General features: G+C 44.1%; 1 protein-coding gene across 4 annotated transcripts in view; it reads left to right on the top strand.

Annotated features, from left to right (window-relative positions):
• Positions 1 to 242: 242 nt before the first annotated feature.
• Positions 243 to 13,928, top strand: part of meis2a (Meis homeobox 2a) — a 79,314-nt gene continuing 65,628 nt past the window's right edge. For all 4 annotated transcript variants that reach the window (XM_079287066.1, XM_079287064.1, XM_079287065.1 and 1 more), the window contains exons 1-7: positions 243 to 833; positions 1,318 to 1,544; positions 3,090 to 3,231; positions 3,511 to 3,561; positions 3,976 to 4,026; positions 4,550 to 4,699; positions 12,945 to 13,059. In XM_079287066.1, the coding sequence (XP_079143192.1) occupies positions 822 to 833; positions 1,318 to 1,544; positions 3,090 to 3,231; positions 3,511 to 3,561; positions 3,976 to 4,026; positions 4,550 to 4,699; positions 12,945 to 13,059 (748 nt within the window). In that variant the 5' untranslated portion in view covers positions 243 to 821. The remainder of the gene's footprint in view (positions 834 to 1,317; positions 1,545 to 3,089; positions 3,232 to 3,510; positions 3,562 to 3,975; positions 4,027 to 4,549; positions 4,700 to 12,944; positions 13,060 to 13,928) is intronic.

The raw sequence follows: 13,928 nt of genomic DNA, 5'->3' as shown, positions 1-13,928 counted from the left end.
AATTGGGTGGGAGTTGGAGCTGTGTTGGTTTGGCTTTTACCCCCAGTGTGGAGTTGAAGCCGTCCCTGTGCCTCGCATATACTCTGCATATCACAAGATTTGGTCTCTCCTCTCTCTTTTCTGGAGCTGCTGTAGGACTGGCTATGGCCACCGCTACTTCCGGGATCCGTCATTTCATTCGCCCACCGCTCAGCGCTGCGAACTGACTCTGTTTCTATAAGCAAGCTAGCAGCCAACCTGCCAACACTCGCTGACACTCACTCATCTCAGCCTCGCCAGATAGACGAAATACCTACGGGGGAAAGAAAGGAGAGATCTGAATCGCAATCTCTTAATTTCTACTGCTTTTTTCCCTTCTTTTTTTTTCTTTCTTTTTTACAGTGATAATAAAACAAGATAGCGATCTGGAGGCATTAAAGGAGACGCGGACTTGCGGGATGAAAACGGACTAAAAAGATTCGTCCTTCTCTTGAACATCATCACCAACCGTCATTCATTCATTACCTTGACAACCTCTGGCTTTGATTGACAGCTGGAGTGGCAAAAAGCCATGAGACACGACAGTTTAGTTACATGCAGGTTGTTGATGGGCCGATTGTAACCTTCACTTTGGCGCATTTTTTCTTTTTTTTCCGTGGAAAGAGGGAAAACAAGAAAAATTGCAAAACTCCCTGATGCTACGATCTCAACTGAACCACACTGGCGAATAGGAGAAGTCGCAAAGTTGGTTGAAAAAGGAATCTTGCCTCTAAATCACTTTCTAAACGGGACTGGGATATTAAATATACGACAGATTCAGGAGTTTATTGGAGCGCAGCCTGATGGCGCAAAGGGTAGGTTTTAAATCTCCTACACTTACCTGTTCAAATCCACTGTAGGGAGGCACTCGTATCGATAACCTCTTCTCGGGTGGTGGCAAACTCGCAAAGTATTCATATCAAAGCTGCTATATTTGACGGGTTTTTTTTGCAGCGCCCCTGCTCTTCAAGCAAAGTGACAGCCTCTGCTTTCACCGACAGCCTCCACGACAGTCGTGGATCACTTTCACAGGAGACTCTCAACTAATTCGCTCTTTTCACCCACCAAAATCTCTTTCGTGGAGCACCTAAGTTCTAATGTTTTTGGTAACGACAAGCCGTTTATTAGATGTAATATGTGGCACGTTTCTTGCGCTGGCTACGGCGCATTTTCAGAGCTTATTAGAGCTCCTTTGCGTATATTCAAACCGAGACGGCATGCTTTTTTTTCTGCACTTTTCACATTTGTTTAAAAAGTAACCGGGCAGCCCGCTGACTTTTGCTCTGATTCTATTCCCAGTACGATGAGCTGGCCCACTACGGTGGGATGGACGGAGTCTCAGCGTCGATGTACGGGGACCCGCATGCTCCCCGGCCGCTTCCCCAGGTCCACCACCTGAACCACGGACCGCCGCTGCACGCCAGCCAGCACTACGGAGCCCATGCTCCTCATCCAAACGTTATGCCCGCCAGCATGGGCTCTGCTGTCAACGACGTTTTAAAGAGGGATAAAGATCAAATTTATGGGTAAGGTTTGCATGAACCAAAACATGCGTGCAATATTTCTTTTTTTTACCCCCCCCCCCCCCCCCGAAGTTTTCAGCTTTTCTATTAGTGAGTTTTGTTGGAGTTTCTCTCCCCCACCTCTAAATTCGACCGCAATTTTAGAGCTCCATTGTTGGTCCGAGCAGTTTTGTCCATGTGTAATTATATACGCATTGTATAATGCATCACGAAGCCTGCAGTAAGTAAGAGTAAGCCTCGAGCATGAAATACAAGCTATAAAATAATATGGAAGCTCTCTGTTTACAGCCCAAGCTCTGAAGTCACAGACTAGGCTACATGGGAATATAATTCAAAAAATATGTTTTTCAACATCACAACAGTTGTTCCACGTTATAAAGTTTGCTTTAATATTACTGCCCACTATTAGTTGTTGATAATTCAAATAGCTTTGAGTCATTTAAACCATGTCATTGCTGCCTGTAGACAACTTCTCAAATGTTTTCAGATATTGTCTGCAGTAACACGCACACACACACACACACACACTGCGCGTTACAACGCACAGTGTGTCTTTATAATTATACTTTCATCACATTATTCTCAAATAATGAAAGAAAACGTAATTAGACGTTGTTACTGATGAATGCAAAACTGAGAAAATAAATGTTTCCAGACGTTGCTCACTAAACACAACTACTCAGAAAGTGCTATAATCCACAGTGTATCATTATGATCTGGGGTGTGTGTAGTGCAGAGTAAATCCTCTTCATCTCTTCTACTCACGGAATACTTTACCTCCATGTTTTTACATACTGACACGAATATACATCCCATAAATTAAGGAGCTGAAGGCAGTTTAATGAAGCCACACGTTTGTTCTAGAAATAACATTTTATTCTGAAATTATAATTTCGCTTTTAAAATGTATTTTGCTGACTGTTTGTGTCACGATGTGAATGGAACAGTATACTTCTTTTTAGTCACCTCTCCTTCGCTTTAAAGCCCTCGGTGCTTCAGTACGTCTGTAGGGTATCTCTGCAAAAATTAATATTTCATTTCAAGTTTTTATGCAGACTGTATAATTTCTCTAAACTCCCGTTGACTGCTTTAGAGTGCGTCAGTCTTGTTTTTTTTGTCGAGTTTTGTGGACTTCTCAGCCGTTTCTCCTTTGCACTGCAAAAAATGTCAGTCTCAACATGGCGATTAATAACACATTGAGTCTAAAATCCTTACATTTCCCAAAACGATGAGTAAAATAACCCCGATGCGTGTTTACCCATGCGTCCAAGTCCAAACAAACTCCTCAAAAGATTGTTGAATCCAGGTTGTATTGTTTTAGTTGCTGACAGTCCTGTTTTAAAACCCCGTCACTCGTTTAGAGAGGAGTGTGTAAAAGCTATGCAGCGGGATGGAAGTGAAATGATCTCATCCAACTGTGTTCTGTTCATAAATGTATACAGAGACATTTTAGAGCCCACAGATACGCAGGTTGGTCGGGGCATTTTTTGCAGTGGGCATTGTGGAGCCGGTGTGCTGCTTGTTCTCAGGCTGTTTCCCCTCTTGCAGTCACCCTTTATTCCCACTGCTCGCACTGGTTTTTGAGAAGTGCGAGTTGGCGACGTGTACTCCGAGGGAGCCCGGCGTAGCAGGCGGCGATGTCTGCTCCTCAGACTCCTTCAATGAGGACATTGCAGTCTTTGCCAAACAGGTCAATTTCGAAATATTAAAAATACATAATTTTTTGGATGTTGTGGCTGCGTCATGGCGCATAGTTTTTTGACTGATTCATTTTTTTTCTTGCAATAAAAGTTTCCCTTGATATGATTAGCACAATGAATAGTGTATGTTCGCTGCAGAATTTCCACTTAACACAAACTCATTAATGATAATTTTTGTATGATCAGGTTATACATTTCATGGTAGAAATAGACGCATATTCCGCTCATTTCATGCCAAACTAACTTTGACATTTGGTGTATTATTTTAGGTCCGAGCAGAAAAACCTTTATTTTCATCAAATCCAGAGTTGGACAATTTGGTAAGCGCACACTTTGACCTCTATTGTCTCTCAATAATTGCCGCTTCAACGCGGTTATAGTACTCTGCCTCGTTTTGGGATGCTCTGGGGTGTCCGCAGCAGCACACACTGAACATATGATTTTAACTTCCGCACAGATGTCAGATCAGTTTTGAAGTGAAGCTGTGTGACCACATTTGTGGCTGTCAGTGCTCAGTCTTCCCATCTAAGTGACCCTGCTGACCAGTGTCTGATGACCAGAAATACAGCTTCCTTGTAGAGTTAAAAAAAAAAAATGTAGCTCTCGCTGTCTGTGGTGCACTCCATAGTGTTATGACGGGCAGATTATCATATAATACTGTACACGTGTAAAAAAAACATGAATCCTGAAAATGATGTGATATGAACTGTGTTTATTTGGCCCCTTTTTTCCAGATGATACAAGCCATACAAGTATTACGATTTCACCTCTTGGAATTAGAAAAGGTAAATATAATATATATATTTTATATTTCAGTCTGATCTGTGGCAAACGCATGCTGCCATCTGCACAAACACCCTGAATGAATGCGACTGATATTATTCAAAGTGCTTAAATATGAAGCGCACGTGCTAGTTATTAGCAGATCTTTAAAAAAATAAACCGACATATATTTGGGAGAAAGTTTCAGATTTTTAATTTTCATAAAATATGCAATTGTATTTCGCCAAGTGTTGTGTGACCGTTGGTAAACGAGACGTCTCTTTGGTCACGTTGCACCATGTTATCGATCCGCAGATTTAGTTTCAACTGCTCATTATCCCACCAGCATACAGCAGGCTGTTTAATTTTCACCGTTCAACTTGTTGCTCGAGTCTCGGGAGAATAATAAGCTCGGCAACAATTTCACTATTGTTTCCTCGACGCCGATAATGCCCCTTAATTGGAGTTATTCTTGGACTGGCTGAAGCGTTTCCCCCATCCTGAAAAAAAACCCGTGTTTTTTTTTTCCTGCCTTTTTTTTTCCAGGTGCACGAGCTCTGCGACAATTTTTGCCACCGGTACATCAGTTGTTTGAAAGGAAAAATGCCAATAGACCTAGTTATTGACGAACGGGATGGCAACTCAAAATCAGATCACGAAGAGCTCTCGGGATCGTCGACTAACCTTGCAGATCACGTAAGTAACAGAATTCCATTCATTATATGTGCTGTGCTGTTTTTGTCCGTGTCTGCTTGCGTCTCCGCTGCTGACAGAGAACACCCAGCATGTGCCATTTTTTAAAACACAATGCTTGTGAATAATCGGCTGCTTTAGAAATACTCTGATTTCTTTGATGTGTGTCATAATGGCATCTTTGGGGCTGCTTAGCCCGTGCTCAGTGTGTGACCCTGCTGTGCCGTCAGTAAACAGAGCATGCTCTGCTCTGCAAGGAAAATCTGCCGATCGATGGTCTAAGGTCAAAAGCTAGATGTGATACAATAGACTGAGTTATTGTTTTAGTCTTTTGATTAGGGGCAGTCATGTGTGCATAATGCGTCCGTGCTCGTGGTTTGTGTGGGTGTATGTGCGCGCGCTAGTGCATTAGTGGTTGCGTGTGCGCGTGTGCAAATCGCTGCCGTGCATTCTGGAGAGTTGGAAAAAAAAAAAAAAAAACGTGAAGCAATTATCTGTTACGCAGGTTTAATGTTAAAGCAGGGTATCAGCGGTAAGCTGTAGCTTTAGGCCAATATTTAAAAAGAAAAGGGCTTTATATTTGGGGCTGTGGGAGCTGGATATGGCCTCTGCGTAAAGCTGTGGATTTTGCTGCAGAGGTGGAGAAAGTGGTAGCCTATTGAAATAGATCTCAGAGCTCAAGGCTTACCATCAATGTCAAGTTCACAAGGCATCTGATGGTTCGTCTGGAGGCCTTCCATTGCTGTTGATGTTAATGTGTTTAATTGTTTCGTATTGATTGCCGTGCGGTTTGCTCTGCAGCGGCTTTCTCCTCTTCTCCCCCCTTTTATGGCTGGAGGCTCCATAATGCTGAATTCAATTATATGCACCTGAAGTACAGTGGCTTTAAATTTGAAGATCGATTACCTTGTTTAAATCGTGCATTTTCGGTGTAATAATCACAGCCCCCCCCCCCCCCCCCCGCGCAATATGGATTGAGTTGACGGTGTGTTATTGAGTTCATATTTGTGAATTGCTGCGTCTTGCATGCCTGTGATGAAGCTGATGTTTTGGTGTAGAAAAAAAAAAAAAAGAGCGAGCTGTTGCGAGTAAGTGACTAGTTAATATCTGTGCAGCACAAGGCCAAGCCTATTAGGAATTAAAGCAGATTTAAGTGTTATGCAAAGTCAGAGCGCTACATCTGTTGGGTCTGGCTATAGGCCTAATAGCGGTGGATTCCCTCTGAAAGCCCGTCGCGTGTACATGGCCACGCAGCGCAGCGCAACCGCACAAGGTGAATTAAAACGCTATTAGACCGAAGATGCCGATGTTGGTTTGAGAAACGGTCAAAACGGCAATATTGTGCTCCTCCAACACAAGTGTAGAAATGAGGCATGCTGTTGTTTATATTGTAGAGATTAGATAAACTAGCCTGTTTAGTTTCATGGCAGATGGTTGATACTCAAGCCAATTTCCAATGGTGCCTCCAGTGCTCAGACACCAGCTTTGTCATCAGTCCACTTGTGAGAAATATTTTGATAATTAGAAAATTACATATGCCAATAAAGCAAATCAGGAGCAGTAATAAACAAAGAAGGTTGCATGACAAGCCATTTATCTTGGAGCCATTTGGACTGACCACCTCATTAGGTATTTAACTTTTGAGGGATTTATTTAACTTCTGTGGCACCCGTGAACTTTTTATTACACTGCTGGGCTGAAGTTGACAAAAGCAGAAGAGGTTTTTTTCGTCTTCTTCTTCTTCTAGTTTGCTTTTAGAGCTCTGTCTGAGCTGAGAGTGATTTTAATAATGGCTGAGTACATGTTATGGAAACATATACACTCTCCAGCTAATAGTTATTTCTTCATGAACAAGACAGTGCCTTATTTCTTTACACTGTGTGAGAGCATGCAGTCATGAGGCTGCAGTGGAAATATTTGCAAAAAGTGAAACTGTTGCGGTCATGATGCTGAAAGCCTTATAAAGTTAACTCCCTCAGCAGTCATTTCCATATCTAATTGAAAGGGGTCCAGCTCTTTCATGCCTATAATGTGTTTACAATATTGGAAACAATGCACAAAAATGCATTTGGCTGCAAAACTGTGCCGCTGGATGGAAAGCAATGTCCTTCTTGTCTTGATTTATTTATTCATTTGTATTTGGCTCTATTTTATAATTCATTTCTGTCCTCGCTTCTCATGGAGGGAGGAAAAGGCGGTTTGATCGTTAGATATGCTAATTTATTTAGTTAGAATCTCTCACGTCCATTTTTCTTTGCTTTGACATGCATTTTTAATATATAGCCCCGGGCTACATCTCATTTGGTGAAAGTTGGTTTTTCTGGAGATGATGAGGCTCTTCACTGGGAAGGAGGCAGCATGTTGAGCTTGTTTGTTCGCGTGTGTGTGTGTGTGTGTGTTTACTTCCTTTTTTTTTACCTCTTTCTGTTTCCCTCCTCTCTCCTCTTCATACCTGACAGCAGAGCATAATAAGCACCGATTTATTCACACTTGTATGCAGCATTGTCTTAGAGATGATTGGATTATGGTATAGTGAGAGCGCGGGATGAGGCCTTGCTGACACTGTTGATTTCCCTTATTCGCTTGCGGTGACTATCTGAACCATGTCGCCCACCCAAGGCTTCCTAACTCATCGCCCCTCCTCAGATCAACCCATCCCAATTAAAAGAAAGAGGAAAAAAAAGATATTGTATTACACATGAAGGGTGAGGGGGGAGAATAAAAATCCAGAGCAGTGTATATTTGTAAACGGTTGATGCAGTGTGTGTGCGCTTGTCAATGGTTCGCTCTCTTGTCTTTTAATTGATGAATAACATTTCTGTCTCTTCTGTGCTACATCCAATTAGGGAGGCAAATAGAATTAACAGTGTCTGAATATTATCTGTTCTAATGAATTAGCCTTTGTGTCTTCTCGTGCTATTGTGCCCCTTCTCAAGTCAAGCTTACATTTTAGCAGAAGGCTTTTCATTTCCATGCATATGCATTACGCTTCTTTGATTTTCTGCATAGTTTCAGATTTGTTAGAGGGAAACTGTGTAGGATTTGCCGGCCTCATGCGCTTTGTTTTGGTGCGCTTTCCTCGGGGAGTGATGGTAGTTCCCATAGAGGTTATATGGTGTAGCTTATCTTCTCCCTGCATGGCTGGAAAGGGGGGGGGGGGAAGAAGCTTTCTCTGTTTACATTTGATTTTCTGGTCCAGACTCTGAGCGCTGTACACCAATTGGTCAGACATGGTGACGTCACAGACTTGGTCAAGTACTAGCGATAATTCATCTTGTGCCCATGCAGTGATTTACAGTGTATATCAGCGGAGACGGGTGCTCGGCATACTGTCCTGTTTCTGTAGTGTCTCTGTAGAGCGCGGTGCAGCACGTACACAGCCTCTCCGCCTGTGGACAGAGAGCCCTCGGGCCGAGCGGACCTGCTGAACCGTGGAATTTCTCAGTTTTGGAGGTGTTCTAATTCAACTAGCTTTGTTCTCCTCGGGGACCGGCCGCGTTTGGATCTCTCTCCCTCCCCTTCTCGTGAAAACAGTGCAGCGTTGACTTGGAGCGCTCTGTCTGTTCCACACAATTGTTTTGTGATGGTGGGATGTCTGGCCTTAACATTTCCTATTTGATTAGTGCTCAGAGGCAGGGCCCTGTTGGCAGGCATATCTAATCATCGCTACCGCGGCTGGAGAGGGCGAGAGAGAGAGGCGAGGCTCACTTGTTGCATCTCCCACACTCCCCTTCCTTTAACTGCATGCGTGCTGTAAATGACTGCAATAAAGAAAACTGCTGCTGCGTTATTTTCCGGATCATTTTCGGATACAGAGGCCTGTGTGTTGACTTGTATTGAAATGCAACACACAGTTAATGTACACACAGTCACTCATAGTTCGGCCATGGATTCTACATTTACAAAGATAATAATTAAAGATAATAATATTCAGGTCAACAAAACAAACCGAGAATTATTGGCATCATAATATTGGATGTTGTGGCAGAACAGCGGTATTGGATTACATTCGATTCTACAGGTGTACCTAGTAAAGTGGCCACCGAGTGTGTATTCATACGCTCATATTTTAGGGGTATTTGTTACAAGGAATAACTCAAAAGTGGAACTATCCATAGTGACTTGTGCGTTTTATATTCATGCCATTTCACACTATGGAATTGTCCTTTTGATGTGTGTTCATGTGCTGTTCACTACAGGGGAAAAGGTTGTTTTTGCCTCAGAGAACGTTTTGCTGCATAAACACAATCACTCAATCCCAGGTTTCTCTTCAAACATGTTCCTGTGAATTATTAGCTGCTATATTTAGGACTTTTTATCCTCTTGATAATTGAGGGTGTTGTAAATACCCGGTTGTTCAATAGAGGTGCACCTACACTTTTCCAACGAGGCTGTGTATAATTACATGCTCAACCCAACAGAAATGTGTGTTTTTCTGTGTGTATGCTGTGTAGCATTATGCTGTGGCTTCTGGATTTACGGCCCTCTGTGTGTTTCTGGTGTGTCAGCGATTCTGTACATATTCAGCACAGGATTCCTGTAGCTGCCCTTTGCAAGTGTCATTGCAACACACGTACACAAGCACACACTAGGCGAGGCTCACCTCGCGCTGCTGCTACTACACCAACAGATTTCTTCCCTTTCTTGCGGGTTCCAGGGGAATTTGAGGAAAATTCAATGATTCCGCTAAATCAATTTTATTTGAAATTCCTAGGGATGTAGGCAGAGTGCAGGGCGGGAAGTGAGATTGCGCCAGGCAGGTGTTTGTAAATGAGAAACAGGGGACGGGAGCTGAGGAGGCGGCAGCAGCATTCTCCCGCTCTCCTGTGGCCTGGCTCCACTACAAGCCTTCCTCCCCATATTGTCTCCTGCTTTTATATTAATTACAACTTGTATTATCAGCTGCCAGTTGCTAACCCCAGCAAATAGAAAAGGCTGTCCCTAGAGACCACGCTTCTTTTGTATCTTCCTCTCTATCTACTCTCATTGTGTGTGTGTGTGTGTGCGTTCCTGCCTGCACATGTATGTATGTGCGTTTGCTTGCTGGCGTCCTCCTCCCGGCAACACTGCTCTTTAACACAATTAGTGAAGAGCATGGAGTGAACCATGTTTGACTCCTAATTATGCCCGGCTTCAGGGAACAGTCACATGGGCTAGAGGCCTTCTTTTATTTTTTGCTTCTTCCTCTATTTTCTTTTCGGAGGACTTCTTGTGTAGGTTGAAGGAGACTGTTTGGGTGACATGATTCTTTTTTTTTTCTTTTTTTTTTTCAACTTGTTTGAACTTTATCAGACCCACGAGGGTTGTGACAAAATGGTTGTGTGTGTTTGTGTTGCGCGGTGCGGTGTCTGTTGATGCACCCTCCTTAGCTCGGGGAGGCCCACTAAATTATTCATGGGGAGGAAAGGCTGTTGCTTTTGTCGCCTTGTTGTGTTGTGGAAAGTTAACGCTTTTGTTGTGATATTTGTTGTCTTGTTTTGCGGATAGGGTTATGAATGAGAGGTGCCTTACAGGTATTAAAAGAAGGAGAGGGTGCTTCATTAAAGATATCTACTGCGTATATATGCACTATAGGCGTAGTATCCACTGTATTATTATTATTATTATTATTTGGTCATACAAAGTGCTGAGGTCTGAAACTAACAAAGCCTAATCTCCATCCCTGAATACAAGCCTATTAAACCCACAGGGTAGCAAATCACAGCAAAAAATATCATTCCCTTTTACACCATTAGCTGAGGTGTCTTTGAATTTAATTTAGTGCTAGCGCCATTAAAAATGACATATTACTCTGCAATGACAGCTAAATTAAGTCCTATCGATTCGGCTGTTGCATTAAAACCGTGCCGTGGCAATAGCTGGCAAGTGTTTGAGAGAGAGAGAGAGCGCGAGCGTGTGTGAGAGCAGCGAGCACAGTTTTTCCAGGTCTGTCTCGTATCTCGCTGGCAGCGTGTCTCATTGTGGGCAAGTAGAACCCAGTCATTTTCTTCTCTTGGAACAACAACAGCCCGTTTCGGAGCGCACCGAGCCCAGTATACCTAAATACATGATGCACTGTGGGAGTGTGGGACTTTCACCTCCTTCCCAGACAAAAGTAGACAGAGGGGTTGATGGGCTATTCCCACATTAGTGATTTTACTCAGCATATGCTGTGTTGAGAATAACAGACAACAGCCCTCGTTCCCATGAAGTACACACCATGTGTTGATCAGTGGCCCATAGAGTGAACACATGACAATCATCCGGCCCTCTCAGAGCAGGGACACTTTGTCTTCGCTCAGTCTGGAGGTCTCAAACCCACGCATGGGCCATTGTTCGCCCTTTCTTCGTAACCCTCTTCTGAGCAAATCTCCAAGCTCTTTATCTGATTGCCATCCGGTGAACAGCTGACGCTGAGAGCGCCTCGAGTGGAGCGGAGGGTCTGAAGGACCTTGTGTGTTTCTGTCTGCTGTTTTCAGCTCCGAGCTGTTTGAGAAAACAGCCCTCCTTCTCCCCCCCAACAAAAAAAACGTAGCAGATAAAAGAGCCTTGCTCACAGGCGTAGCAGAAGCCTTGCCGCCGCGGCAGAACAAGCAGCGGCACATCAGGACCGCACACCCAAGGGAAGCTCGGCAGCCGCTTGTCTTGTATCCTCCGTTTCCCTGCAAACCTCCCGCGAGTCTCCAGGCGCTGTTCTGTCTGTCCTCCACCAGTACAGCTCACTCTGACTGGGGCACCAAAGCAGGCGGGCAGGCTCCTCTCTGGCGGGAGCTGAGGGAAAAGGAACTGAAGTTAGACAAAATGGTAAAAAAAAAAAAAAACGGTCTCTTTCTTGGAATATTTGGTGGCGTGTACATTTTCCCCCTCTGCTTTTGTATGTATGTATCTGTGTTTATGTGTGTTTGAGGGAGAGAGAGAAAACACAGCGGGAGCTGAGAAGTGGGTTGAGGTTTGTGGCAAGCCTTGGTGCAGCCCTGTGTTTGTTTGCCTTGGGCTCTGCTCAAGGGGCGCTTCTCTCGGGGCCCCAGACAACGTTGGGCTTACGCTCGCCAACATTTTGTCATCGTGTTCAGGTGACAGATTAAATTGGGAAAGACTAGCTGGGGTTGTTTTTGCTGCATCAACTCTGTGTGGGAGACAGTTTGGAGTGTGTATTTGATTGAGCCCGTGCGCGCGGGTGTGTGTCGTAAATGACGTGATCAGTCTGTCCCTCTATCGCCTGAATGGCAGAGGAAATTCCACCTCCAGCCTGCCTTCATGTGGCGCTGATAAAGCCTTTCCTGTACAGTAGAAAATCCCGTTTCCCTGTGTGCACCGACAGGGCAGTGGGAATGACCAGGAAAGAGAGGAGGAGGAGGAGGAGGAGGAGAGAAAATGAGTTGTGGATGGAGGGAAGGAACAAAGAAAAGACGCCTTAAAAGCCATGCGTTTGTTTATGGACTTTTCTTTGAAGTTAGCCAGCAGAGATTTAACACTTTTTTTTTTTTTTGCAGCATGTGTTTGTATATATAAAAGTAAGCGAGTGTGCGCGTGTGTTTATACGTCTTGCTCTATTATGTCATGAGCATGTGTTCGTAAGTGTAGTTCTGCGAGCCTCGTGCGTGCATCTCGGTGTGGGCGTGTGCACATTTTTGGCAGATTAGCAAGAGAATCACTGTCATATCTTATTTTCATTTCTGACAGTGGTAATGATTAATGGCGGCTGTGGTGTGTTTGGACTTTTTACCTCTATATTTCTCACTTGACGCGGAAGTCTCAATTGGTTATGGTGTAAACGAACTCCACCGGGCTCGGCCATATGTGTTTGGACAATTACTCACAAGTGCTCCACTTGCAACGTTCAAAATCAAATGGCACATTAACAGAGCTTCGCTTTGCTCTCATGCATTAATGAAACACTTTGATAACAGTGGTATGACTTATTGCCAGCTGCTTTAGTGCTTTCGTTTCTTTCTATTCATCTGTGATTTTAGTGGCATCCTTGATTGTCTGCTGGCAGGGAAATAAGGCAACGGGGCTCTTTGCCTCGCCCGGACAATGTAAGCAGGCCAAGGACCTTCACAGTGCCTGTAGACTCTTACAGATGTCACTCACTTTTCCAGCATACTCATATGGTCTCTCTCTCTCTCTCTCCCTCTCTCCCTCCTCCCCCTCCTCCCCTCTTCCTGCTCTCTCTGCTCCTGGTTTGCGGTTTGGACCGGGAATGTGGATGGATGCACGGATGGATGGATGGATCCCACGCTCCCTTTTCTCTCCTTTCAAACCTCAGAACCCAGCTTCCTGGAGAGACCATGATGACGCCACCTCCACACACTCAGCCGGCACACCGGGGCCCTCCAGCGGGGGACACGCTTCACAGAGCGGTGACAACAGCAGCGAACAAGGTGAGCCAGCACAGAAATGCACACGCACACACACACACACACACACACACACACACACATTTATACACGCGTAGACTTGTGCACACAAGCACTAACACATAACCAGACATAGATACGTGCACAGGTCCATGCGGTTCATATTAATCATCATGCATGGGTAGAGTTGCCAACACTTCACTTTAACCCTGTCTAGTGTGAGATCTATAGTGAATAGATGGCACATTTCTCTATACGCATATGTCCCAGTCCCTCCTTTTGCATATTGGATTATCCCGCTTTTTGACTGGCGTCCATGTAAACACGAAGTCACACCTAAAAATGAACACGCTTATCCACTGTTCCACTCACGCGCAAGTGCGAGCAACAGCCACTGTAATGCACCAACCTGATAAAGGGCTTTCCAACATGTTGCTATTTTAGAGAGCTGAACAAAAGCTGGTGATTAATACTGTGTTTCTGCCAGTTCTTGCTTGGATTTAAATCATATTAACTTTGCTCACACAACAGCCCCTAATTATGTGTCAGTGACCCTTCTGTTATCCAGTACACGACCTGCCAAACAGTAATAATGCATTTCAAAACTAATGTGTTTGAAATTATTACAGATAGCTCGTGCAAGTCACAGCTATCTGCCTTGTGTTTTTGTCACTGTCTATATCAAATTTGACGTGTAAATTATCCAAAGCGTATGCTGGTAGTTGAATTTAGAGGTGAGGATGAGCATCAGTACATTTTGAGGTTAACATTGTTGATAAAATGCAACTGCTGCCTGTACTACGACAACAGATGATGAGCTCTTGGCCTTTCCTTTTTTTGTTTGCCTTCTCCCTGTTTTGAATGCACCAAGATCTCCTTTCACTGGCGGCAGA

The sequence above is a fragment of the Melanostigma gelatinosum genome, assembly GCF_949748355.1.
Source record: "Melanostigma gelatinosum genome assembly, chromosome: 16".
In the NCBI taxonomy this organism is placed as follows: Eukaryota; Metazoa; Chordata; class Actinopteri; order Perciformes; family Zoarcidae; genus Melanostigma; species Melanostigma gelatinosum.
This window is presented reverse-complemented; position numbering and strand designations above follow the sequence as displayed.